Source organism: Salmo salar, chromosome 11, assembly GCF_965601325.2.
Source record: "Salmo salar chromosome 11, fSalSal1, whole genome shotgun sequence".
NCBI classification, from domain to species: Eukaryota; Metazoa; Chordata; class Actinopteri; order Salmoniformes; family Salmonidae; genus Salmo; species Salmo salar.
Window position 1 is genome coordinate 51,357,827 of NC_138301.1, and position 25,307 is coordinate 51,383,133.

Genomic DNA, 25,307 nt, shown 5'->3' on the forward strand with positions numbered 1-25,307 from the left:
TCTGCCAGAGTGGCCGGACTGCCCGGTTCTGCCAGAGGTGCCCGCCTGCCCTGATCTGCCAGGGTGCCCGGCCTGTCAGGATCAGCCCGAGTGGTCCTCCTGCCCTCCGGTCCAGCCCGAGTGGTCCTCCTGCCCTCCGGTCCAGCCCGAGTGGTCCTCCTGCCCTCTGGTCCAGCCCGAGTGGTCCTCCTGCCCTCCGGCCCAGCCCGAGTGGCCCGCATGCCTTCCGGCCCAGCCCGAGTGGCCCGCATGCCTTCCGGCCCAGCCCGAGTGGCCCGCATGCCTTCCGGCCCAGCCCGAGTGGCCCGCATGCCTTCCGGCCCAGCCCGAGTGGCCCGCATGCCTTCCGGCCCAGCCCGAGTGGCCCGCATGTCCCCCGGCCCAGCCCGAGGGGCCCTCCTGTCCCCCGGCCCAGCCCGAGGGGCCCTCCTGTCCCCCGGCCCGGCCCGAGGGGCCCTCCTGTCCTCCGGCCCGGCCCGAGGGGTCCGTCTGCCTGGCGCAGCTATCGGCTCCACCGAAGTGGGCGACGCCGAGGGTGGAGCAGGGTCCACGTCCTGCACCGGAGCCACCTCCAGGATAGGTTGGTTGGGGAGGGAGGGTGTAGCACAGTGCCGTCGTTGACGGCAGCCACCCTCCTTTCCCTCCCTTATTGTTTAGGGGGTATTGCTTTTTGGTTTTGTTGGGGTAATGGGGATTTTTTGTGTTTTCTTTTAAGGTGCATTCCGGGGTCTGCACCTTTAGGGGGGGGTAATGTCACGTCCTGACCAATATTTAGGTATTATTTCTATTATATTTGGTCAGGACGTGGCAGAGGTATATTTGTTTTTGTATTATGGGGTTTTGTGTGTGGTGTAGTGGGGTGTATTAGTTTGGTATAGGTTCTAGGTTTGTTTTTCTATGTGTAGTTTTGGGTGCTGGACTCTCAATTGGAGGCAGGTGTTTCTAGTTGCCTCTGATTGGGAGTCCCATAAGTAGGTGTGTGTTTGTTTGGTTTTCGTGGGTAGTGGTCTTGGTCCATTTCTACAGAAGACAGCCGTTACAGCCACGTGGCAAAATGGGATTAAAACCAATGAGTTCAATCCCTCAGTGTTCTCTCTCTTTGGTCTCGTAAAATATAATTACATTTTAACCATCTCACCTAACAGATAACTCTACTGTGACCCTACTAACTAACCAGCTCACCTAACAGATACCTCTACTGTAACCCTACTAACTAACCAGGTCACCTGACAGATAACTCTACTGTAACCTACTAACTAACCAGGTCACCTGACAGATAACTTTACTGTAACCTACTAACTAACCAGCTCACCTGACAGATAACTCTACTGTAAACTACTAACTAACCAGGTCACCTGACAGATAACTCTACTGTAACCCTACTAACTAACCATCTCACCTGACAGATAACTCTACTGTAACCTACTAACTAACCAGGTCACCTGACAGATAACTCTACTGTAACCCTACTAGCTAACCATGTCACCTGACAGATAACTCTACTGTAACCTACTAACTAACCAGGTCACCTAACAGATTACTCTACTGTAACCCTACTAACTAACCAGGTCACCTGACAGATAACTCTACTGTAACCTACTAACTAACCAGGTCACCTGACAGATAACTCTACTGTAACCTACTAACTAACCATCTCACCTGACAGATAACTCTACTGTAACCCTACTAACTAACCATCTCACCTGACAGATAACTCTACTGTAACCCTACTAACTAACCATCTCACCTGACAGATAACTCTACTGTAACCTACTAACTAACCATCTCACCTGACAGGTAACTCTACTGTAACCCTACTAACTAACCATCTCAACTGACAGATAACTCTACTGTAACCCTACTAACTAACCAGGTCACCTGACAGATAACTCTACTGTAACCTACTAACTAACCAGGTCACCTAACAGATAACTCTACTGTAACCCGACTAACTAACCATCTCACCTGACAGATAACTCTACTAACTAACCAGGTCACCTGACAGATAACTCTACTGTAACCTTACTAACTAACCAGGTCACCTGACAGATAACTCTACTGTAACCCTACTAACTAACCATCTCACCTGACAGATAACTCTACTGTAACCTACTAACTAACCAGGTCACCTGACAGATAACTCTACTGTAACCCTACTAGCTAACCATGTCACCTGACAGATAACTCTACTAACTAACCAGGTCACCTAACAGATAACTCTACTGTAACCCGACTAACTAACCATCTCACCTGACAGATAACTCTACTAACTAACCAGGTCACCTGACAGATAACTCTACTGTAACCTTACTAACTAACCAGGTCACCTGACAGATAACTCTACTGTAACCCTACTAACTAACCATCTCACCTGACAGATAACTCTACTGTAACCTACTAACTAACCAACTCACCTGACAGATAACTCTACTGTAACCTACTAACTAACCAGGTCACCTGACAGATAACTCTACTGTAACCTACTAACTAACCAGGTCACCTGACAGATAACTCTACTAACTAACCAGGTCACCTAACAGATAACTCTACTGTAACCCTACTAACTAACCATCTCACCTGACAGATAACTCTACTGTAACCCTACTAACTAACCATCTCACCTGACAGATAACTCTACTGTAACCCTACTAACTAACCAGGTCACCTGACAGATAACTCTACTGTAACCCTACTAACTAACCAGGTCACCTGACAGATAACTCTACTGTAACCTACTAACTAACCAGGTCACCTAACAGATAACTCTACTGTAACCCTACTAACTAACCATCTCACCTGACAGATAACTCTACTAACTAACCAGGTCACCTGACAGATAACTCTACTGTAACCCTACTAACTAACCAGGTCACCTGACATATAACTCTACTGTAACCCTACTAACTAACCATCTCACCTGACAGATAACTCTACTAACTAACCAAGTCACCTAACAGATAACTCTACTAACTAACCAGGTCACCTAACAGATAACTCTACTAACTAACCATCTCACCTGACAGATAACTCTACTGTAACCCTACTAACTAACCAGGTCACCTGACAGATAACTCTACTGTAACCCTACTAACTAACCAGGTCACCTGACAGATAACTCTACTAACTAACCAGGTCACCTAACAGATAACTCTACTAACTAACCAGGTCACCTAACAGATAACTCTACTGTAACCCTACTAACTAACCATCTCACCTGACAGATAACTCTACTAACTAACCAGGTCACCTGACAGATAACTCTACTGTAACCCTACTAACTAACCAGGTCACCTGACATATAACTCTACTGTAACCCTACTAACTAACCATCTCACCTGACAGATAACTCTACTAACTAACCAAGTCACCTAACAGATAACTCTACTAACTAACCAGGTCACCTAACAGATAACTCTACTAACTAACCATCTCACCTGACAGATAACTCTACTGTAACCCTACTAACTAACCAGGTCACCTGACAGATAACTCTACTGTAACCCTACTAACTAACCAGGTCACCTGACAGATAACTCTACTAACTAACCAGGTCACCTAACAGATAACTCTACTAACTAACCAGGTCACCTGACAGATAACTCTACTGTAACCCTACTAACTAACCAGCTCACCTGACAGATAACTCTACTGTAACCCTACTAACTAACCAGGTCACCTGACAGATAACTCTACTGTAATCTACTAACTAACCAGGTCACCTAACAGATAACTCTACTGTAACCCTACTAACTAACCATCTCACCTGACAGATAACTATACTGTAACCTTACTAACTAACCAGGTCACCTGACAGATAACTCTACTGTAACCTACTAACTAACCAGGTCACCTAACAGATAACTCTACTGTAACCCTACTAACTAACCATCTCACCTGACAGATAACTCTACTGTAACCCTACTAACTAACCATCTCACCTGACAGATAACTCTACTGTAACCCTACTAACTAACCAGGTCACCTGACAGATAACTCTACTGTAACCCTACTAACTAACCAGGTCACCTGACAGATAACTCTACTGTAACCTACTAACTAACCAGGTCACCTAACAGATAACTCTACTGTAACCCTACTAACTAACCATCTCACCTGACAGATAACTCTACTGTAACCTTACTAACTAACCAGGTCACCTGACAGATAACTCTACTGCAACCTACTAACTAACCAGGTCACCTAACAGATAACTCTACTGTAACCCTACTAACTAACCATCTCACTGACAGATAACTCTACTAACTAACCAGGTCACCTGCCAGATAACTCTACTGTAACCCTACTAACTAACCAGGTCACCTAACAGATAACTCTACTGTAACCCTACTAACTAACCAGGTCACCTGCCAGATAACTCTACTGTAACCCTACTAACTAACCAGGTCACCTAACAGATAACTCTACTGTAACCCTACTAACTAACCAGGTCACCTGACAGATAACTCTACTGTGACCCTACTAACTAACCAACTCACCTGACAGATATCTAACTCTACTGTGACCCTACTAACTAACCAGCTCATGACTGTTGCCGCTATTAGAGTTTCTGAGTGGCAGCTAGCCGTCTTCAACACACTGAACTTCACCCTCCCCCATTCGTCCTGTATTCCAGACACGACATTAGCTCATAGCCCTGCCTCCTCCGCTGCATTTAAAATAGAGGAATAGAGGCGGGGGGGGGGGGGGGGTGAGTAGGTCGAGAGGCAGAGGAGAGTGGAGGGAGGGAGGCAGAGGGAGGGGGTGAGTAGGTTGAGAGGTAGAGGAGAGAGGAAGGAGTGGGGAGGGAGTCAGAGAGAAGGGGTGAGTAGGTTGAGAGGCAGAGGAGAGCGGAGGGAAGGAGGGAGGGAAGGAGGGAGGGGGTGAGTAGGACGAGAGGCAGAGGAGAGAGGAGAGAGGAGGGAGGGTGGGGGTGAGTAGGTCGAGAGTTAGAGGAGGGAGGGAGGGAGGGAGGGAGGGAGGGAGGGAGAAAAGAGACTCTGGAGAGGTGTTATGGTCAGGAGGACTGAAGAGGAGGTTGAGAGGCAGAGGAGAGTGGAGGGAAGGAGGGAGGGAGGTAGAGGGAGGGGGTGAGTAGGACGAGAGGCAGAGGAGAGAGGAAGGAGTGGGGAAAGAGGCAGAGAGAAGGGGTGAGTAGGTTGAGAGGTTGAAGAGAGAGGAAGGAGTGGGGAGGGAGTCAGAGAGAAGGGGTGAGTAGGTTGAGAGGCAGAGGAGAGAGGAGGGAAGGAGGGAGGGAAGGAGGGAGGGGGTGAGTAGGACGAGAGGGAGAGGAGAGAGGAGGGAGGGAGGGGGTGAGTAGGTCGAGAGTTAGAGGAGGGAGGGAGGGAGGGAGGGAGGGAGGGGAGGGGAGAAAAGAGACTCTGGAGAGGTGTTATGGTCAGGAGGACTGAAGAGGAGGATGCCAGAGGTTGGAGTGGGTCAAGGGGGAGTTTCTTGTCCTGGTATGAACTCCACACAGGAGAGCCATACATACACACGCACGCACACACACACACACACACACACACACACACACACACACACACACACACACACACACACTCCTAGGATCCATCATTTCCTCTCCATTCTTACTGTAAGTGGAGCCAACACAGCGACTGACAGTCCTCCTCAACAATGGCCTATAATTCACCACAATGGAAACATTCATGTCAAATCAGCCATTTTGTTTCCTAAACTATTTCAGAAAATAAATGAAAGGACTGACTCATCTTGACCAGGGGGAAATGTTCTTTACAGTTTTTTTCAACTGCTTACACACAAAATCTTTTCATGTCGCACGATTTTTGAAACCTCTCACTCAAAGTGCAAAACTACACACCAAATATCCAAAACCATAAGCTATTTCTCAGCCTTTGACTCAGTTGTCAATTGCATAAAACATTTTTTTCAAAACACTACACACAATTCTGTACCTAAAACACAAAAATCTAACAGGAAGTGACTTGCTTTGCTTTTCCAAACACAACCAATCAAAATGCTACACTTATTCACCAGGTCACACACACACACTCCTCACATGTGCAAACACTAATTGCGTAACTGATCACTAACCAATCACTGCTTTACTGTAGTATAGGCCTATAAATAGGTCAAAGGTCAGGTTATCTGTTTTGAACAATGGATGCCAACAATGGACAGAGAGCAAGAGGAGTAGGAGGGAGAGGCAGGGGACAACAACAACGAGGACAAATTCAAAGACGAAGAGTTGGAACAGGAGTAGGAAGAAGAGGACGAGGGCAAAGAAGAGAAGGAAGGAGAGCCATCTCTGATGAGATTAGGGCAACACTTGTTGATCATGAGAGGCTGGACTGAGAGTCCAGCCCAACTTGAGTCGATTTACAGTGGCGACCATAATTCGACCCTTCAGAAATGAGAACAGGTATGTAACTATCTAATGTCTGTTTTAGCATTACAGTAATGTACTGTAAAATACGTATGACTGCATAGTATTGCATAAACATTTGTAACTCTAAGCCATCCATTTACTGCACTGCATTGAATGAATGAGGTTGGTTATCATGCTGTACTACATTTTTGTGTACATTGTTTACAGTTCCTATGCTGAACACATACTGTGTTTGAATTCTGTACAGAGTGGAAAGGCAAAGACATCATGGAGGACGCTTGTTTACAGATGTACAAGACACTGCAATTATAAATATGGTTTTGGCCAACAATGCAATTAGGATTCGAGAGCTAAGAGGGCATATCTTGAATAATGACACCATATTTAACAACATCAATGCTGTAGCCTGTCGACCATACAATGCATCCTCCAACGGCACCGAGTGACGATGAAACAACTTTACAAGGTGCCATTTGAGAGAAACTCTGACAGAGTCAAGAATATGCGACATGACTTTGTAGAGGTATGTATGCAACACTACTTCCAGTACTTCAGACATACCATATTTACTCATCTGTATATCATTTTGTCTGTTAGAGTATTGGATGCCCATGTAATTCGCCATGAATTTATTTGTGAATGAGGTTGGCTTCAACCTCACCAAAACCAGGCGCCGCGGAAGAAATGTAATAGGACAGAGGGCAATTACCAATGTCCCTGGACAGCGTGGGGGTAATATAACTGTGCTGCCATCACTCAAAACGGGGTCCTCATCACAATGCCACACTGGGTCCGTACAACACCGGCCATATGCTCACTTTTCTGGATGCAATTTACACAATGCTTGTCCCTGATCCAGATCAGGAGCCTGCTAGATTTGTGGTTTTATGGGACAATGTTAGTTTTCACCGGGTTGTTCTGGTCCAAAACTGGTTTGCCACCCATCCACAATTTGTAGTTTTGTACCTACCCCCATATTCACCTTTTCTAAATCCCATAGAGGAATTCTTCTCAGCCTGGCGCTGGAAGGTGTATGATTGCCAACCCTTTGCCCGCATGCCGCTTCTCCAGGCAATGGAGGACGCATGTGGGGACATAAGTTGCCTCTGTCCAAGGTTGGCTACGCCATGCTAGGAGATACTTCCCTCGATGTTTGGCAAGAGAAAACGTATCTTGTGATGTGGACGAAGTATTGTGGCCAGACCCAGGCCGGAGAAGAGATGAAGCGAAGCTTAGCACTGGTGACTGCCCCCCCCCCCCCCCCCCCCCCACCACCAATTCCTGGACTGCCCCCCCGGGACCCCGCACACATAATTGTGTTCTTTACTGTATTCTAAAGAATATACTTTTGGTTTACTTATGTTTATGGTTTTGTTGTATGCTATTGTATACAACAGTAATGTTTGGCTTAATAAATATTTTCTGTTTGTACATTGCATTGGTGTTTAGTGTACTTGTTACCCCTCTCAAAAGATTACTTTCACTCTCGAACATTGTATTGAAATGTAGATATAAGCCTATGAAAGAGCTTTAGATTTAGAACAGTGTTTACATGGTATATCCAAAAATGTACTATTATGAAAGCAGTGTTTGCCATTTGATGCAAATGCTTCATTCTGACATGTGTTTATGGCATTTTGAAGGAGATGTGAGGCATTTAGCATTTTGTGTGTGCAGTTTAGGGAATTGTGTGTAGAGTTTTGAGAAAAAAAGAGTTTTGAAAACGTGTTTAAGCAGTTGGAAAAAACTAATCTTTGTGTTTCTAAATCAATAAAAAAATGACATTGATTTCCATCCATAGACTAGACTCACTGTCATGCAAATATATATATATATATACTGCATAAAATCTCTTTCTACTGTTTTAAGATTGTTTATCATTAGATCACATCAAAGCCCACCATGCTCATTTCCCATATAATTGGTATGTAGACCTCAGAGGACAGAGCTGCCAAATCTCTGGTTTATATTGGAGCTCAGTTGCCTCTAATGTAATGAACCCGTGCTTTGCTGTTCTCTCTTTGGGTCGGCAAATAAAGAGAAACTATAGGGGGGCCTGGCACAGAATGTGAGAAACTGTTCCTATTGGGATGTTTTTCTCATTTTAAACACAAAGGAGAACAAATAAGTACGCTTGATGAGAATCAAGAAGTACTTCAAATCAAATCTGTTGGATATCCATTCCGATTGATATGAATCAGGAAATGGAACTGAACATGGATTTTATTCACAAATCTAACATATCCAATTATGAATTGCAGTATGGTGAGAGGAACTAGCTTGCAGTGCATGTCTAGTCAAAGGCCGTTTTCACATTGACAATAGCAAAGGGACATTTTGAGAGGTTCTTCAGAGACAATACTGTTGTGTAAAATTGCGAAATGATCCTGTCTTGAATGCTACCTCCGGAAATCGCGCACAACACTCGTTTTGTCATTTGTAACATTGTCTGGTGATTTCATAGGTGCCACCACAGGTCCCAGAGTGGTGGGGTGGGAGGGATTGTTTTCCTGGGGCCCAGAGATTTTGTTCCTGATCTGGTAGGCTAACCAGGTAAAACTCGGTGTGACGTAGAAATAAATAATCTGTTTTATAAAGGCTATGATGTGACCAGGTTTTTCTAATCAGGTCATATGTTTGGGTTTTGTTTTAAGACACTCCAGGACCTGTCTTACACATAGTTGATTGTGGATAAATACTTTTTTTCATCTTTCAATCTGTGAAAATACTAAAGAAAGGCAGTAAAATGCATTATTAGCACTTTTCTTTGAAGAAAATGTAACCTATATAATTTTTGGGACAACATATCAACAATTCCCTATGCACAAGTCAGGAGAATACCTCTAAACATAACCACAACACCATATGTGTTGAATGCAGACGCTTCTGAGGAAAAGGAGTTTGATGTGTGGGAGGAGCATGACTTTCAGGAAATGGCAGTTAAAGACAAAGACACGGAATTTAGACTACCAAACGCTAAATACGTATTTAGACCCAATCACCATCTCTTCAAAGTAAGTTACTAGATGTAATCCAGTTTGTAACATTATTTATGAAATGAGCTTTTAAATTTCGTGTGTGTTTCAATGTAGTGAGCTTTCAAATTATGAATGTATATCCATTTAAATGTGTTTACAATTTATTACATTTTGATGGTGATAGTATGTTAAACTAACGAAAATATACATTTTCATCAACTTTTTGACATTTTATTTGTACTTTTTGAAAATACTAATATCAATGGACCAAAATATCAACAAAATCTCAAAATGGATAAGTACAAAAATTTCATTTTTAACATGTTGTGCCTGGCCTTAAACCAAATCCAAAGTGCTGGGGAAAATGCCAGCTTGCCACCAGTTTGCTGGCAGCCCTGTTGATCTGATCTCTGCAACGTGGAGAGATTGAATTTGCCACACAATTCTACAAATGAAGAAACAGAACCTATGTATGATCTAAATGTATTTTATTTTTGGGTGGCAGGAATGGGCTTCCATATAAAACAACTCAACATCTCAAATCCCCTGTGAATTATACCCATGTTTTCAGTCACAATTAGATTTTCCCACATGCAGCCTAAGAATTTACATGATATTAACCCTCCTGTTGTGTTCGTTTCATGTTAATTCATTCTGTGTTCCCGGTCCAAAATGACTGCCCCGTTATAGCTGATTATAAATCCATAATAATACATATATTATCACCTAATGTTGTGTTAGAACCTTTTATCAACTTAAATTCTTGTGAACATTACAAGTTTTGAACTTCTATTTGCTTTTTATGGCCTGTAGGCCTCATTGACCTGAGCTCAACTCGTTTTTGAGTAAAAAAAAAGCATAATGTATGGATTATTTTGACTAGAACAAATACTCAGATGAAACATATTGTGCTATTTATCACAGACTATTTTGTGTCAAAGTTTAACAAGGACTCTCTCCTCCTCACCAGTGTCATGATCAAAGATATGATCAAGAGCCTCACATATAGTAAGTATATAGTTTGCTCATTGTGCTGCCACAGAATGAATTGTGAGCAAGGTCTCAAAAAAGCTTTATATACCAGAGCTGCGAGAAAAGTTCTATATATTATTGAAATAATGTTGCTATTGTTTGTGAGAATGAAAACAGGTGTGGTTCCCGTGGAGGAAAGATTCTATTGGGGAAAGGTTCCCGTGGAGGTTGCCATGGAAGCCAAGAAGGGTAGTGAGGTGTGTGTGTGTGTGTGTGTGCGTGCGTGTGTGTGTGTGTGTGTGTGTGTGTGTTCAAGTTCAAACAAACATGCATGTGGGGGTCTGGGAGAGGAAGTGTGTCCATCTGATGAATGGGCATGTGCCTGAGCTCAATTTTATACACTAATTGTAGTCTCACCCATTCATTTCTAATGACCAGTCATTTTTGACCGGGAACACCACAGGTGTACAAAAGTTAAAACACCCAAAACTTAATGAAAATCATCAAAATGTATTTTGTGTGTTCAGATGCCCTGTGTGGACAAAGTCATGAAACCTTATGACAATCAGATTAAATGAACTACATTTGTCAGAGAGAACTTGTATATCGGTCCAATTCGACTGGAACACAGCAGGAGGGTTAACAAAAATGAAACATGGTTTGTTGTAATGCTGTAAGGTAGGCCTGCTGTACTTTATATTCCTATTAGAGGGGTAGGCATTCATTTGTTTATACACTAACGTTAATTGATGAAGATCTGTTGTTAGCTTTAGCTAGCAGGGACTATATGCTTTTGTCTTGAAGCTAAAATGTAATGACTGTACAGATGAGAAAATAAACCCTTAAATTGTCTGAACATGCTTGCGATTTGTTGCGTTATTCAAAAGTGTAATATGGTAGATGCATGAAGATTTGACTGCTTAACGTTAGCTAGTAGCTAGCTAGTAGAATAGTTTGCAATGCTTAGCTTCCTGGCTAGAGGCTATTGTGACATCTACCGGATACTTTTGAGCTGAAGCAAGAATGTCAACCGAACCCTCTCTCGGCTTGTGACATTCCCGCCATATTATGTAAATTGAAATGTCACTCTGATAACTCTATTCAATCACTCTGTGTAACGTATGTCGTCCGGAGTAGACCAAGGCGCAGCGGGTTGAGTGCTCATCTTAACTTTTATTGAATACTTAACAAAAACGAACGCACAGTATTGCACACACAGCAATGCAAAAACAACTTCCCACAAACGACAGGTGAAAAAAGGGCTACCTAAGTATGACTCTCAATCAGCAACAATGATGTACAGCTGTTCCTGATTGAGAGCCATACCAGGCCAACACAAAGAAATATACAACATAGAAATACAAAACATAGAACAAAACCCCAAAACCCCGACAACACAAAACAAACACACCCCTGCCACGCCCTGACCAAACTACAATGACAAATAACCCTTATACTGGTCAGGACGTGACACTCTAACTATATTCAGTCACTCTGATAACTCTATTCAGTCACTCTGATAACTCTATTCAGTCACTCTGATAACCCTATTCAGTCACTCTGATAACCCTATTCAGTCACTCTGATAACCATTTTCAGTCACTCTGATAATTATATTCAGTCACTCTGATAACTATATTCAGTCACTCTGATAACTATATTCAGTCACTCTGATAACCCTATTCAGTCACTCTGATAACTATATTCAGTCACTCTGAAAACTCTATTCAGCCACTCTGATAACATATTCAGTCACTTTGATAACTCTATTCAGTCACTCTGATAACTATATTCAGTCACTCTGAAAACTCTATTCAGTCACTCTGATAACTCTATTCAGCCACTCTGATATCTCTATACAGTCACTCTGATATCACTATTCAGTCACTCTGATAACTCTATTCAGTAAAAATAAGCCCTAAGGTCTTTACTGTGTTAGAGAACTGTATGCTACTGAAAAAACATCAGCCAACCTAGGTCACCTCAGGATCACACCAGCCGAAATAGGTCACCTGAGGATCTGGCCTGGGATTGGCCAGTCTGAGCAGGAAGAATGAAGTGGCCAGCACAACAACAACTAGAGGTACCTCTCAGTCTCAGTCTCAGTCTCCGAACAATACGACAAACAAGAGGTATTAAACATTTAAAGCCACAATCCTTGTTAATTTGGGTTCTTAATCCTAATTAAAATGACCATTGAAAAGCAGTAATTATTGCATACTGCACTTTTAATCTCAGTAAACCGCTCTCATAATGCCACCAGGACTGTACTGTACAGTGTACACTGACAAAAACCACCACCCATTTATTCTCTATGGCCGGAGGAAGTCAATCACTGCCAAAAGAGAGTTTGAGGGTACAAAACATTAACAACACCTTCCTAACATTGAGTTGGACCCCATTTTGCCCTCAGAACAGCCTCAATTCGTCGGGGCATGGACTCTACAAGGTGTCGAAAGCATTCCACAGGGATGCTGGCCCATGTTGACTACAATGCTTCCTATAGTTTTGTCAAGTTGGCTGGATGTCATTTGGGTTGAGGACCATTCTTGATACACACGGAAAACTGTTGAGCGTGAAAAACACAGCAGAGTTGCAGTTCTCAAACCGGTGCACCTGGCACCTACTACCATACCCCGTTCAAAGGCACTTCAATCTATTGTCTTGTCCTCTGAATGGCACACATACATAATCCATTTCTCAATTGACTCAAGGCTTAAAAATAATTGTTTGACCTGCCTCCTCCCCTTCATCTACACTGATTGAAGCAGATTTAACAAGTGATATCAATAAGGGATCATCATAGCTTTCACCTGGATTCACCTGGTCAGTCTATGTCATGGAAAGAGCAGATGTTCCTAATGTTTTGTCCACCCAGTGTAAAAACATCAGTGTAGCAGCATATGCTAGCTAGAGTTGAGATGTGGTTGTGGGAGAACAGAAGAGAACAGGAAAGCATATTGTGAAGACCAACCTTTCCCTTTCTAAATATTGTTTCCACAACCAAGTCTGTAGCAATATCCCAACTCATAGTAACATTTTCCAACCATGTCCATCCCTTTCCAACCCTTTCCAACTCTACCCAACCCTTTCCAACCCTTTCCAACTCTACCCAACCCTTTCCAACTCTACCCAACCCTTTCCAACCGTGTCCATCCCTTTCCAACCCTTTCCAACCCTTTCCAACTCTACCCAACCCTTTCCATTTTGAGACTTTCCCTTCTATCAGCATTTTCTCTCATACTAGACAATGACTTGTGCATCACTGGGTTATAACACGTGTGCTCTGGGTTTTGACGGGAAAAATCTATTTGATGCGTGTCACTTCTTCCGCTCGGGGGAGATTGAGGCAGTCGAGGTCTGGGAGACAGATTGAGAGGGGTGGTGGAGAGGGCAGGAGGGTTTGTGTGTGTGTGTGCGTATGTGTGTTCACGCGTGTGTTTCTCCCCCAGATGATGTCATCTCCATTAGGGAAGTTCCAGCCATAAAAGACTCCATTGAACCCGCTGCAACCTGGTCTCAGAGCATTTCGTATTATTCTATACGTAAATCCTGAGACAATCCATTTAGTATGATATGTTATGAATTACAATTCGCATTAGCTAACATGCTAAGTAGATGCAAAGTAGCTAAAAAAGAAGCAAGTAGTTGAAAAGTTGCTAATTATTTAAAGTTGTCCTTGATGAGATTCGAACTCACAGCCTCTGGGTTGCTAGATGTTCGCGTTATATCCATCAATCAAATGTATTTATAAAGCCATTCTTACATCAGCCGATGTCACAAAGTGCTGTACAGAAACCCAGCCTAAAACCCCAAACAGCAAGCAATGCAGATGTAAAAGCATGGTGGCTAGGAAAAACTCCCATGAAAAGCAGGGAACCAAAGAAGAAACCTAGAGAGGAACCAGGCTCTGAAGGGAGGCCAGTCCTCTTCTGGCTGTGCCGGGTGGAGATTATAACAGTACATGGCCAAGTTATTAAAACGTTCATAGATGACCAGCAGGGTCAAATAATAATAATGCCTACCCATCCTCCCCACCCTATAACCTTACTTTTGTTTTTACGTTAAGTAACCATCTGTCTTATGTAACCATACCAAACGTAACATATCATACTCATTTGAGTTTTCCCCGGATTTACATTTACTATGCTACGTCTAGTCCGTGACACCAGGCTGTGAACCCAGACCCTAAATGTAACTTTGATGATGTCATCACTAAGTGACACAGATTGCTAAAGCAACTGAACCAGACAGGCAGTGATACAGCCCCGGGGCTGCTACACAACTACCATCAATCACTCTCCTGTTTGTGAGACAGCAACAACCTCAAACCTCACAGACGGACAAACAGTAGAGAGTCAATGAACTGCAATGATGAAACATAGCATTAGTCATCTAGCTTTAGCATTGTTAAGCCATCTCTGTCACAATACGGGACAAAATAAAAACTTGAAACAAGCAATCATGAGCAAAGCACTTAAATACAAGAAGCACCCTTCAAGTGTAAGAAGTTGCAACATCGGCATTGTTATGATTCTGAATTGTAACGGTCTCTTTGCTTTACTCAAACACAATTTGCCCTGATTCGAAATGCCCTATGCAAACAATTCCCTGAGCAGAAAGTAAATTCTGTTTGGATTCTGGTACATACTGTGTGTTTGTGCATCATAATCAGAAGCAGGTCTGGTGAGTGAGGTGCCACAGATATCTGTGACTTTAATCTATAGTCAGATATCTGTGACATTAATCTATAGTCTGATATCTGTGACATTAATCTATAGTCTGATATCTGTGGCATTAACCTATAGTCTGAAATCTGTGACATTAACCTATAGTCAGATATCTGTGACATTAATCTATAGTCTGATATCTGTGACATTAACCTATAGTCTGATATCTGTGACATTAATCTATAGTCAGATATATGTGTAATTAATCTATAGTCTGATATCTGTGACATTAATCTATAATCTGTGACATTAATCTATAGTCAGATATCTGTGACATTAACCTATAGTCTGATATCTGTGACATTAATCTATAGTCAGATAACTGACATTAATCTATAGTCTGATATCTGTGACATTAACCTATAGTCTGATATCTGTGACAATCTATAATCTTTGACATTAATCTATAGTCAAATATCTGTGACATGAATCTATAGTCTGATATCTGTGACATTAATCTATAATCTGTGACATTAATCTATAGTCAGATATCTGTGACATGAATCTATAGTCTGATATCTGTGACATTCATCTATAGTCTGATATCTGTGATATTAATCTATAGTCCTAACCCAGGGCACCAGAAGTATATTTTCCAAACAACCATTATCTGGACAAAGACTCCTGCGGTGATCTTTGGAATTCACCTCTTCTCCTCTGATTACATCCCCTGCTTTTAAACATGTCTTTCTAGGGAGGAGGGGATTGGGACATTGAAAAGGCTGATGGAGAGATGGAGGGAAGGGGATGGAGGGATGGGGGAGAGGGGAGGAGAGGAGGAGGGGTGCTGTTAACTTCTCAGGGAGCAGCTAATCTTTAAGACACAGACCCCAGGGAAGAAAAGAGAGATGGTGACGGACAGAGAGGAAAGAAAGATGGTGACGGACAGAGAGGACTGTGGTGACTTAAAGCAGGGTGAATGGGTCAGGGCTGTGGTGACTTACAGCAGGGTGAATGGGTTAGGGCTGTGGTGACTTCCAGCAGGGTGAATGGGTCAGGGCTGTGGTGACTTCCAGCAGGGTGAATGGGTCAGGGCTCTAGTCTGGGAGAAGGAGACCTCATATTTCACCTAAACCCACCTAGCTGAGTGGATCAGCTCTAGTCTGGGAGAAGGAGACCTCATATTTCACCTAAACCCACCTAGCTGAGTGGGTCAGCTCTAGTCTGGGAGAAGGAGACCTCATATTTCACCTAAACCCACCTAGCTGAGTGGCTCAGCTCTAGTCTGGGGGAAAGAGACCTCATATTTCACCTAAACCCACCTAGCTGAGTGGGTCAGCTCTAATCTGGGAGGAGACCTCATATTTCACCTAAACCCACCTAGCTGAGTGGGTCAGCTCTAGTCTGGGGGAAGGAGACCTCATGTTTCACCTAAACCCACCTAGCTGAGTGGGTCAGCTCTAGTCTGGGGGAAGGAGACCTCATGTTTCACCTAAACCCACCCAGCTGAGTGGGTCAGCTCTCGTCTGGGGGAAGGAGACCTCATGTTTCACCTAAACCCACCCAGCTGAGTGGGTCAGCTTTAGTCTGGGGGAAGGAGACCTCATGTTTCACCTAAACCCACCCAGCTGAGTGGGTCAGCTCTAGTCTGGGGGAAGGAGACCTCATGTTTCACCTAAACCCACCTAGCTGAGTGGGTCAGCTCTAGTCTGGGGAAAGGAGACCTCATGTTTCACCTAAACCCACCTAGCTGAGTGGGTCAGCTCTAGTCTGGGGAAAGGAGACCTCATGTTTCACCTAAACCCACCTAGCTGAGTGGGTCAGCTCTAGTCTGGGGGAAGGAGACCTCATGTTTCACCTAAACCCACCTAGCTGAGTGGGTCAGCTCTAGTCTGGGGGAAGGAGACCTCATATTTCACCTAAACCCACCTAGCTGTGTGGGTCAGCTCTAGTCTGGGGGAAGGAGACCTCATATTTCACCTAAACCCACCTAGCTGTGTGGGTCAGCTCTAGTCTGGGGGAAGGAGACCTCATATTTCACCTAAACCCACCTAGCTGAGTGGGTCAGCTCTAGTCTGGGGGAAGGAGACCTCATATTTCACCTAAACCCACCTAGCTGAGTGGGTCAGCTCTAGTCTGGGAGAAGGAGACCTCATATTTCACCTAAACCCACCTAGCTGAGTGGGTCAGCTCTAGTCTGGGGGAAGGAGACCTCATATTTCACCTAAACCCACCTAGCTGAGTGGGTCAGCTCTAGTCTGGGGGAAGGAGACCTCATATTTCACCTAAACCCACCTAGCTGAGTGGGTCAGCTCTAGTCTGGGGGAAGGAGACCTCATATTTCACCTAAACCCACCTAGCTGAGTGGGTCAGCTCTAGTCTGGGGGAAGGAGACCTCATATTTCACCTAAACCCACCTAGCTGAGTGGGTCAGCTCTAGTCTGGGAGAAGGAGACCTCATATTTCACCTAAACCCACCTAGCTGAGTGGGTCAGCTCTAGTCTGGGGGAAGGAGACCTCATATTTCACCTAAACCCACCTAGCTGAGTGGGTCAGCTCTAGTCTGGGGGAAGGAGACCTCATATTTCACCTAAACCCACCTAGCTGAGTGGGTCAGCTCTAGTCTGGGGGAAGGAGACCTCATATTTCACCTAAACCCACCCAGCTGAGTGGGTCAGCTCTAGTGGGTCAGCTCCACTCAGCTAGGTGGGTTTAGGTGAAACATGAGGTCTCCTTCCCCCAGACTAGAGCTCACCTAAACCCACCTAGCTGAGTGGGTCAGCTCTAGTCTGGGGGAAGGAGACCTCATATTTCACCTAAACCCACCCAGCTGAGTGGGTCAGCTCTAGTCTGGGGGAAGGAGACCTCATATTTCATCTAAACCCACCCAGCTGAGTGGGTCAGCACTAGTCTGGGGGAAGGAGACCTCATATTTCACCTAAACCCACCCAGCTGAGTGGGTCAGCTCTAGTCTGGGGGAAGGAGACCTCATATTTCACCTAAACCCACCCAGCTGAGTGGGTCAGCTCTAGTCTGGGGGAAGGAGACCTCATATTTCACCTAAACCCACCCAGCTGAGTGGGTCAGCTCTAGTCTGGGGGAAGGAGACCTCATATTTCACCTAAACCCACCCAGCTGAGTGGGTCAGCTCTAGTCTGGGGGAAGGAGACCTCATATTTCACCTAAACCCACCCAGCTGAGTGGGTCAGCTCTAGTCTGGGGGAAGGAGACCTCATATTTCACCTAAACCCACCTAGCTGAGTGGGTCAGCTCTAGTCTGGGGGAAGGAGACCTCATATTTCACCTAAACCCACCTAGCTGAGTGGGTCAGCTCTAGTCTGGGGGAAGGAGACCCTCACCTCCCCCCAGCTTTCACCCTACCCAACCCACCCCCTAGCTGAGTGGGTCAGCTCTCGTCTGGGGGAAGGAGACCTCATATTTCACCTAAACCCACCTAGCTGAGTGGGTCAGCTCTAGTCTGGGGGAAGGAGACCTCATATTTCACCTAAACCCACCTAGCTGAGTGGGTCAGCTCTCGTCTGGGGGAAGGAGACCTCATATTTCACCTAAACCCACCTAGCTGAGTGGGTCAGCTCTCGTCTGGGGGAAGGAGACCTCATATTTCACCTAAACCCACCTAGCTGAGTGGGTCAGCTCTCGTCTGGGGGAAGGAGACCTCATATTTCACCTAAACCCACCTAGCTGAGTGGGTCAGCTCTAGTCTGGGGGAAGGAGACCTCATATTTCACCTAAACCCACCTAGCTGAGTGGGTCAGCTCTCGTCTGGGGGAAGGAGACCTCATATTTCACCTAAACCCACCTAGCTGAGTGGGTCAGCTCTCGTCTGGGGGAAGGAGACCTCATATTTCACCTAAACCCACCTAGCTGAGTGGGTCAGCTCTCGTCTGGGGGAAGGAGACCTCATATTTCACCTAAACCCACCCAGCTGAGTGGGTCAGCTCTCGTCTGGGGGAAGGAGACCTCATATTTCACCTAAACCCACCCAGCTGAGTGGGTCAGCTCTAGTCTGGGGGAAGGAGACCTCATATTTCACCTAAACCCACCCAGCTGAGTGGGTCAGCTCTAGTCTGGGGGAAGGAGACCTCATATTTCACCCAAACCCACCCAGCTGAGTGGGTCAGCTCTAGTCTGGCGGAAGGAGACCTCATATTTCACCCAAACCCACCCAGCTGAGTGGGTCAGCTCTAGTCTGGGGGAAGGAGACCTCATATTTCACCTAAACCCACCCAGCTGAGTGGGTCAGCTCTAGTCTGGGGGAAGGAGACCTCATATTTCACCTAAACCCACCCAGCTGAGTGGGTCAGCTCTAGTCTGGGGGAAGGAGACCTCATATTTCACCTAAACCCACCCAGCTGAGTGGGTCAGCTCTAGTCTGGGGGAAGGAGACCTCATATTTCACCTAAACCCACCCAGCTGAGTGGGTCAGCTCTAGTCTGGGGGAAGGAGACCTCATATTTCACCTAAACCCACCCAGCTGAGTGGGTCAGCTCTAGTCTGGGGGAAGGAGACCTCATATTTCACCTAAACCCACCCAGCTGAGTGGGTCAGCTCTAGTCTGGGGGAAGGAGACCTCATATTTCACCTAAACCCACCCAGCTGAGTGGGTCAGCTCTAGTCTGGGAGAAGGAGACCTCATATTTCACCTAAACCCACCTAGCTGAGTGGGTCAGCTCTAGTCTGGGGGAAGGAGACCTCATATTTCACCTAAACCCACCTAGCTGAGTGGGTCAGCTCTAGTCTGGGAGAAGGAGACCTCATATTTCATCTAAACCCACCTAGCTGAGTGGGTCAGCTCTAGTCTGGGGGAAGGAGACCTCATATTTCACCTAAACCCACCTAGCTGAGTGGGTCAGCTCTAGTCTGGGAGAAGGAGACGTCAGACGCATATTATTTTTCTACATGAATTACTGTAAATCCACTCCAGAAAGACATGACTAACTTCACTCACACTCCACCTAGCCCCCACCATGAGTGCCTCAGTCCAGATGACAATAATCTGTAGACTCCCTGTCGAGTTTCCACCTGAGAACTACCCCGGTGTTTTACCCAGAAGGCTCAGACTTTTCTGGTTCCATCTCGTGTCTCACTGAGCCATGTGTCCAGCGGACCTGCTCTGACTTGGGGCCAAAGCCAGGCCACCGGTACTTTTCATCTGCCGTTTACATAACAACCGCTAACAGTGAACATGGGTTTTAACACCTTCTCCCATAGTAACTGTCTTAATGATACAGAGGTTGTTGATTCTGCTCTCCTCAAGTCTCTAGTGTCACACAATCCTGATGGAAACAGTTCCCAGAACAGAGCACTAAAGCCTACATTAAAATAAACTCTGGTGACATACTGGTGTGTGATAGAACAAGAGTGATGAAACAAGAGTGATGGGAAAAGAGAGATGGAAAAAGGCCATAAGTGAAGTCACGCTCAGTGTTTGCTCTACATGAACCCTTCCCAAGAGATCTGTGGATGAACTAGCCAGCCCACACTACAACTTTACCAGCTGGAAGTTGTCAAACAGCCCTTTGGATGACACAGGCCCTGGGCTGCACTGTCACGCACCGCTGCCCAGCCAGCCACTAACCCAAGCACCGCTGCCCAGCCAGCCACTAACCCAAGCACCGCTGACCCCAGCCAGCCACTAACCCAAGCACCGCTGACCCCAGCCAGCCACTATCCCAAGCACCGCTGACCCCAGCCAGACACTAACCCGAGCACCGCTGCCCAGCCAGCCACTAACCCAAGCACCGCTGACCCCAGCCAGCCACTAACCCAACCACCGCTGCCCAGCCAGCCACTAACCCAAGCACCGCTGACCCCAGCCAGCCACTAAGCCTGAACAGTCAAGCTGAGCCAGCCGCTGGTTTTGAGGACAAGCTCTTTTTCCTTCCATTAAACTGAATCTCATCCTGTGAAATAACGGCATAACGGCATATTAAAAGTCCCTCCACAGACACAGACCTGGAAGAGCAGCCTTCGACCAGAGAAGAGTCCTAGTTGGCTGAGATCGTGTTCTATTTACAACTGATTGGTTGTCCAGGGTTGTTTATCTGCCACCGATTGGCTGGTCCAGGACAAAGATTTGAAACGGAACAGAGATGAGCTACTCTCTGATCAATTGAGAAGTAGCAAAAGTGGTTGAGTGACTCACTGCTGCTACAGAGGTTCTATCACCACTCTCTTGTCATTGTGGTGACGCTGCTACAGAGGTCCTATCACCACTCTCTTGTCATTGTGGTGACGCTGCTACAGAGGTCGTATCACCACTCTCTTGTCATTGTGGTGACGCTGCTACAGGGGTCCTATCACCACTGTCTTCTCATTGTGGTGACGCTGCTACAGAGGTTCTATCACCACTCTCTTGTCATTGTGGTGATGGGGGATCATTGCTGTTCTGGTGATGTCACCCCATCTTCCATTCTCCCCTGTTTTCACTGGCATGGTGTTAAACGTTAACAGGTTTCTGCTTGCTTTCATTTAAAACAGTGAGAAGCATCAGCTCACCGAAAAGATCAGCACATTTAGACCAGTCTACAGTGCTGTAGCTGTTGGTGGTCCGAGTAAATAACTGAGCCAAATATTTAGACAATTAATTATATTCACTTTATGATCAACAAGGTGAGATAACAATTGAATTATTTATCTGGACTGACAGCCGCAGATAGTCACATACATCATTAATCACTTTGCTGTATCTAAAAGTGATCTTTATCCCTCCGATCCCACCACCCTGCCGCCTCATATCAAAACAGGAGAGAAACATAAATCACTTCAGGATCAAAGTGCAACTGACCCCCATTTCCTAAATATTGTCAACTCCCTCTCCCCTCTCTTCTCTCTTCTGAAGATGAATAGCCGATCCATCTCACCAAATATAAACATCCACTAAGTTATTATTATTATAACATACACCCCCCCCCCCCCCCCCCCAACTCAGGGGCCAACAGGTCAAACCCCTGAGCCCCAATCAAAGGCCTGGAGGGTGGTCCGGAGGAGGAAGGGAGGGGAATCATTTAACCTCCAACAGAACAATAAACACCAGTTGATGAGGGAGGGGGGAGAGAGTTCCCTCTTTGTAAAGTAAGGGGTCTCACTATTGTCTTCTTTAGGGGTGTGTGTTTATCAGAACTGGTTATAACTCCAGCTTGTATTGGAGTTGGAGTTGTATTGGAGTTGTATTGGAGTTGTATTGGAGTTGGAGTTGTATTGGAGTTGTATTGGAGTTGGAGTTGTATTGGAGTTGAAGTTGTATTGGAGTTGGAGTTGTATTGGAGTTGGAGTTGTATTGGAGTTGGAGTTGTATTGGAGTTGTATTGGAGTTGGAGTTGTATTGGAATTGGAGTTGTATTAGAGTTGTATTGGAGATGCTCTCCTAAAGTGGCACCGACATTGTTTGTTCATTTCCTGTCTATTAGCAGAAATTAAGTGGTTGTCGGTAATTGTTGTACTGACTGTCTCTTTGAGAATGCACCAGAGCAAATGTCTGTGAGACTGGCAGCTGCTGTTCAATAAGAACACTGTTAACGTGGCTGGTTAAAGCCGTCCCTTCAGACATTAGTGAGCAGTAGGAATGTGTTACTTTTTCTACCATATCAACTTTGAACCACTTTCCACAGAACCACAGAATGGAGATACAGGGGGTGGTGAAATGAAGGTTTCACCTCCCAGTGACAGACATCACATATGAAGGTTACAGGTTACTATGTCCCTCCCAGTAACACACATCACATATGAAGGTTACAGGTTACTACGTCCCTCCCAGTGACAGACATCACATATGAAGGTTACAGGTTACTACGTCCCTCCCAGTGACAGACATCACATATGAAGGTTACAGGTTACTACGTCCCTTCCAGTGACACACATTACATATGAAGGTTACATGTTACTACGTCCCTCCCAGTAACAGACATCACATATGAAGGTTACAGGTTACTACGTCCGTGGTGGTCAGATACATCTAATGAGATAAAACCAGTCAGAACACCTGATGGTCAGATACATCTAATGAGTATCAATAAACATCCAGAAAATACACCTGGCAGAAACACCAACTAACACACACCAACACCTGGCAGAAACACCAACTAACACACCGACACCTGGCAGAAACACCAACTAACACACCAACACCTGGCAGAAACACCAACTAACACATCAACACCTGGCAGAAACACCAACTAACACACCAACACCTGGCAGAAACACCAACTAACACACCAACACCTGGCAGAAACACCAACTAACACACCAACACCTGGCAGAAACACCAACTAACACACCAACACCTGGCAGAAACACCAACTAACACACCAACACCTGGCAGAAACACCAACTAACACACCAACACCTGGCAGAAACACCAACTAACACACCAATACCTGGCAGAAACACCAACTAACACACCAACACCTGGCAGAAACACCAACTAACACACCAACACCTGGCAGAAACACCAACTAACACACCAATACCTGGCAGAAACACCAACTAACACACCAACACCTGGCAGAAACACCAACTAACACACCAACACCTGGCAGAAACACCAACTAACACACCAACACCTGGCAGAAACACCAACTAACACACCAATACCTGGCAGAAACACCAACTAACACACCAACACCTGGCAGAAACACCACCTAACACACCAACACCTGGCAGAAGGAGCATCAAAGCTTCACTTCTCTTACCTGAGGAGGTTCTGCAGACCTGCCTTGCTGGAGTTTCTCCTTAGTAAATGACCAGACATTTCTTCTTCTCTGTTTGTCTCAGCCGTCAGCAGAATGACAACCAGGTACAATGTTCCTCTTTAAAACACTGCTGTCTTTCTCCTTCAGTGAGCGGCGACAGTCAGAGAGGACTGGAGAGTTCCAGGAAAGGGTCTCTTCTGTCTCTTTATGTGGTGTTTCCTTCCCCTCTGTCTCTCTCTCTGTCTCTCTCTCTCTCTGTCTGTCTCTCTCTCTCTCTCTCTCTCTCTCTCTCTCTCTGTGTCTCTCTCTCTCTCTCTCTCTCTCTCTCTCTCTCTCTCTCTCTCTCTCTGTCTCTCTCTCTCTCTCTCTCTCTCACACAAACACAGGACTTGCTTTAGATCCCCTCTCCTCTGATGCTCGATGGCAACGTAAAGACTCTCCCTCTCTTTCACCGACTCTTTCTCTCTCTCATAAGACAGGCTTTAGTCACAGCCCTGCCTCCCTCTCCTCCTCCTTCCTCTGCTCCTCCTCCCTTGCTCCCGCATGTTGTTTTCATTGAGGGATTTTGAAAACCTAGCCATGCACCCCCCCACTCCCTCCCTCCCATGATTCTGCAGGAGACCTCTGGGGTCATGTGACTTTCCCCAGGGGTAAAGAAAGATGATATCCACACAATTGTTCTCTGATAAACTCTCACACACACACACACACACAAACACACCCATTGTTATTTGAGGTCATTAATGGGTGAATACTAATTCCTGTGTAAATACTCACAGCAACAGCTTTTCAAATCAAGCATAAATATTAGAACTTGATGTATTGGTGAGAACATCTACAATCACTTCAGCACATCTGTCATTCTGTTCCCCATTTGCTTGCTTGTGTGTGGTGTGTCTGTGTCTGTGTGTGTGTGTGTGTGTGTGTGTGTGTGTGTGTGTGTGTGTGTGTGTGTGTGTGTGTGTGTGTGTGTGTGTGTGTGTGTGTGTGTGTGTGTGTGTGACTAATCTAACCTCCATATCAAACAGCAACATGCTACTAGCTGTAATCAGCTGAGGAGGGTCAGGTTGGTGTCCGTCCAGGAAGCTATTCTACAGACAGCTGAGGAGGGTCAGGCTGGTGTCCGTCCAGGAAGCTATTCTACAGACAGCTGAGGAGGGTCAGGTTGGTGTCCGTCCAGGAAGCTACTCTACAGACAGCTGAGGAGGGTCAGGTTGGTGTCCGTCCAGGAAGCTATTCTACAGACAGCTGAGGAGGGTCAGGTTGGTGTCCGTCCAGGAAGCTATTCTACAGACAGCTGAGGAGGGTCAGGTTGGTGTCCGTCCAGGAAGCTATTCTACAGACAGCTGAGGAGGGTCAGGTTGGTGTCCGTCCAGGAAGCTACTCTACAGACCGCTGAGGAGGATCAGGTTGGTGTCCGTCCAGGAAGCTACTCTACAGACAGCTGAGGAGGATCAGGTTGGTGTCCGTCCAGGAAGCTATTCTACAGACAGCTGAGGAGGGTCAGGCTGGTGTCCGTCCAGGAAGCTACTCTACAGACAACTGAGGAGGGTCAGGCTGGTGTCCGTCCAGGAAGCTACTCTACAGACAGGTGAGGAGGGTCAGGTTG

At 45.5% G+C, this 25,307-nt stretch overlaps 1 protein-coding gene and 1 long non-coding RNA gene across 3 annotated transcripts in view; one reads left to right on the plus strand and one right to left on the minus strand.

The window, feature by feature from the left end:
- The window catches only part of LOC106562850 (uncharacterized), a 71,465-nt gene extending 47,311 nt beyond the window's left edge, over positions 1-24,154 (minus strand). Inside the window, exon 1 of one of the 2 annotated variants that reach the window (XM_045689708.2) lies at positions 23,699-24,154. In XM_045689708.2, coding sequence (XP_045545664.2) covers positions 23,699-23,757 — 59 coding nt within the window. In that variant the 5' untranslated portion in view covers positions 23,758-24,154. The remainder of the gene's footprint in view (positions 1-23,698) is intronic. The other variant, XM_045689707.2, reaches the window with a different exon arrangement.
- LOC145859155 (uncharacterized) lies at positions 8,892-11,173 on the plus strand. The gene is made up of 2 exons (XR_014379395.1): positions 8,892-9,381; positions 10,316-11,173. It is a non-coding gene; the product is annotated as an uncharacterized LOC145859155 (long non-coding RNA).
- Positions 24,155-25,307: the final 1,153 nt, after the last annotated feature.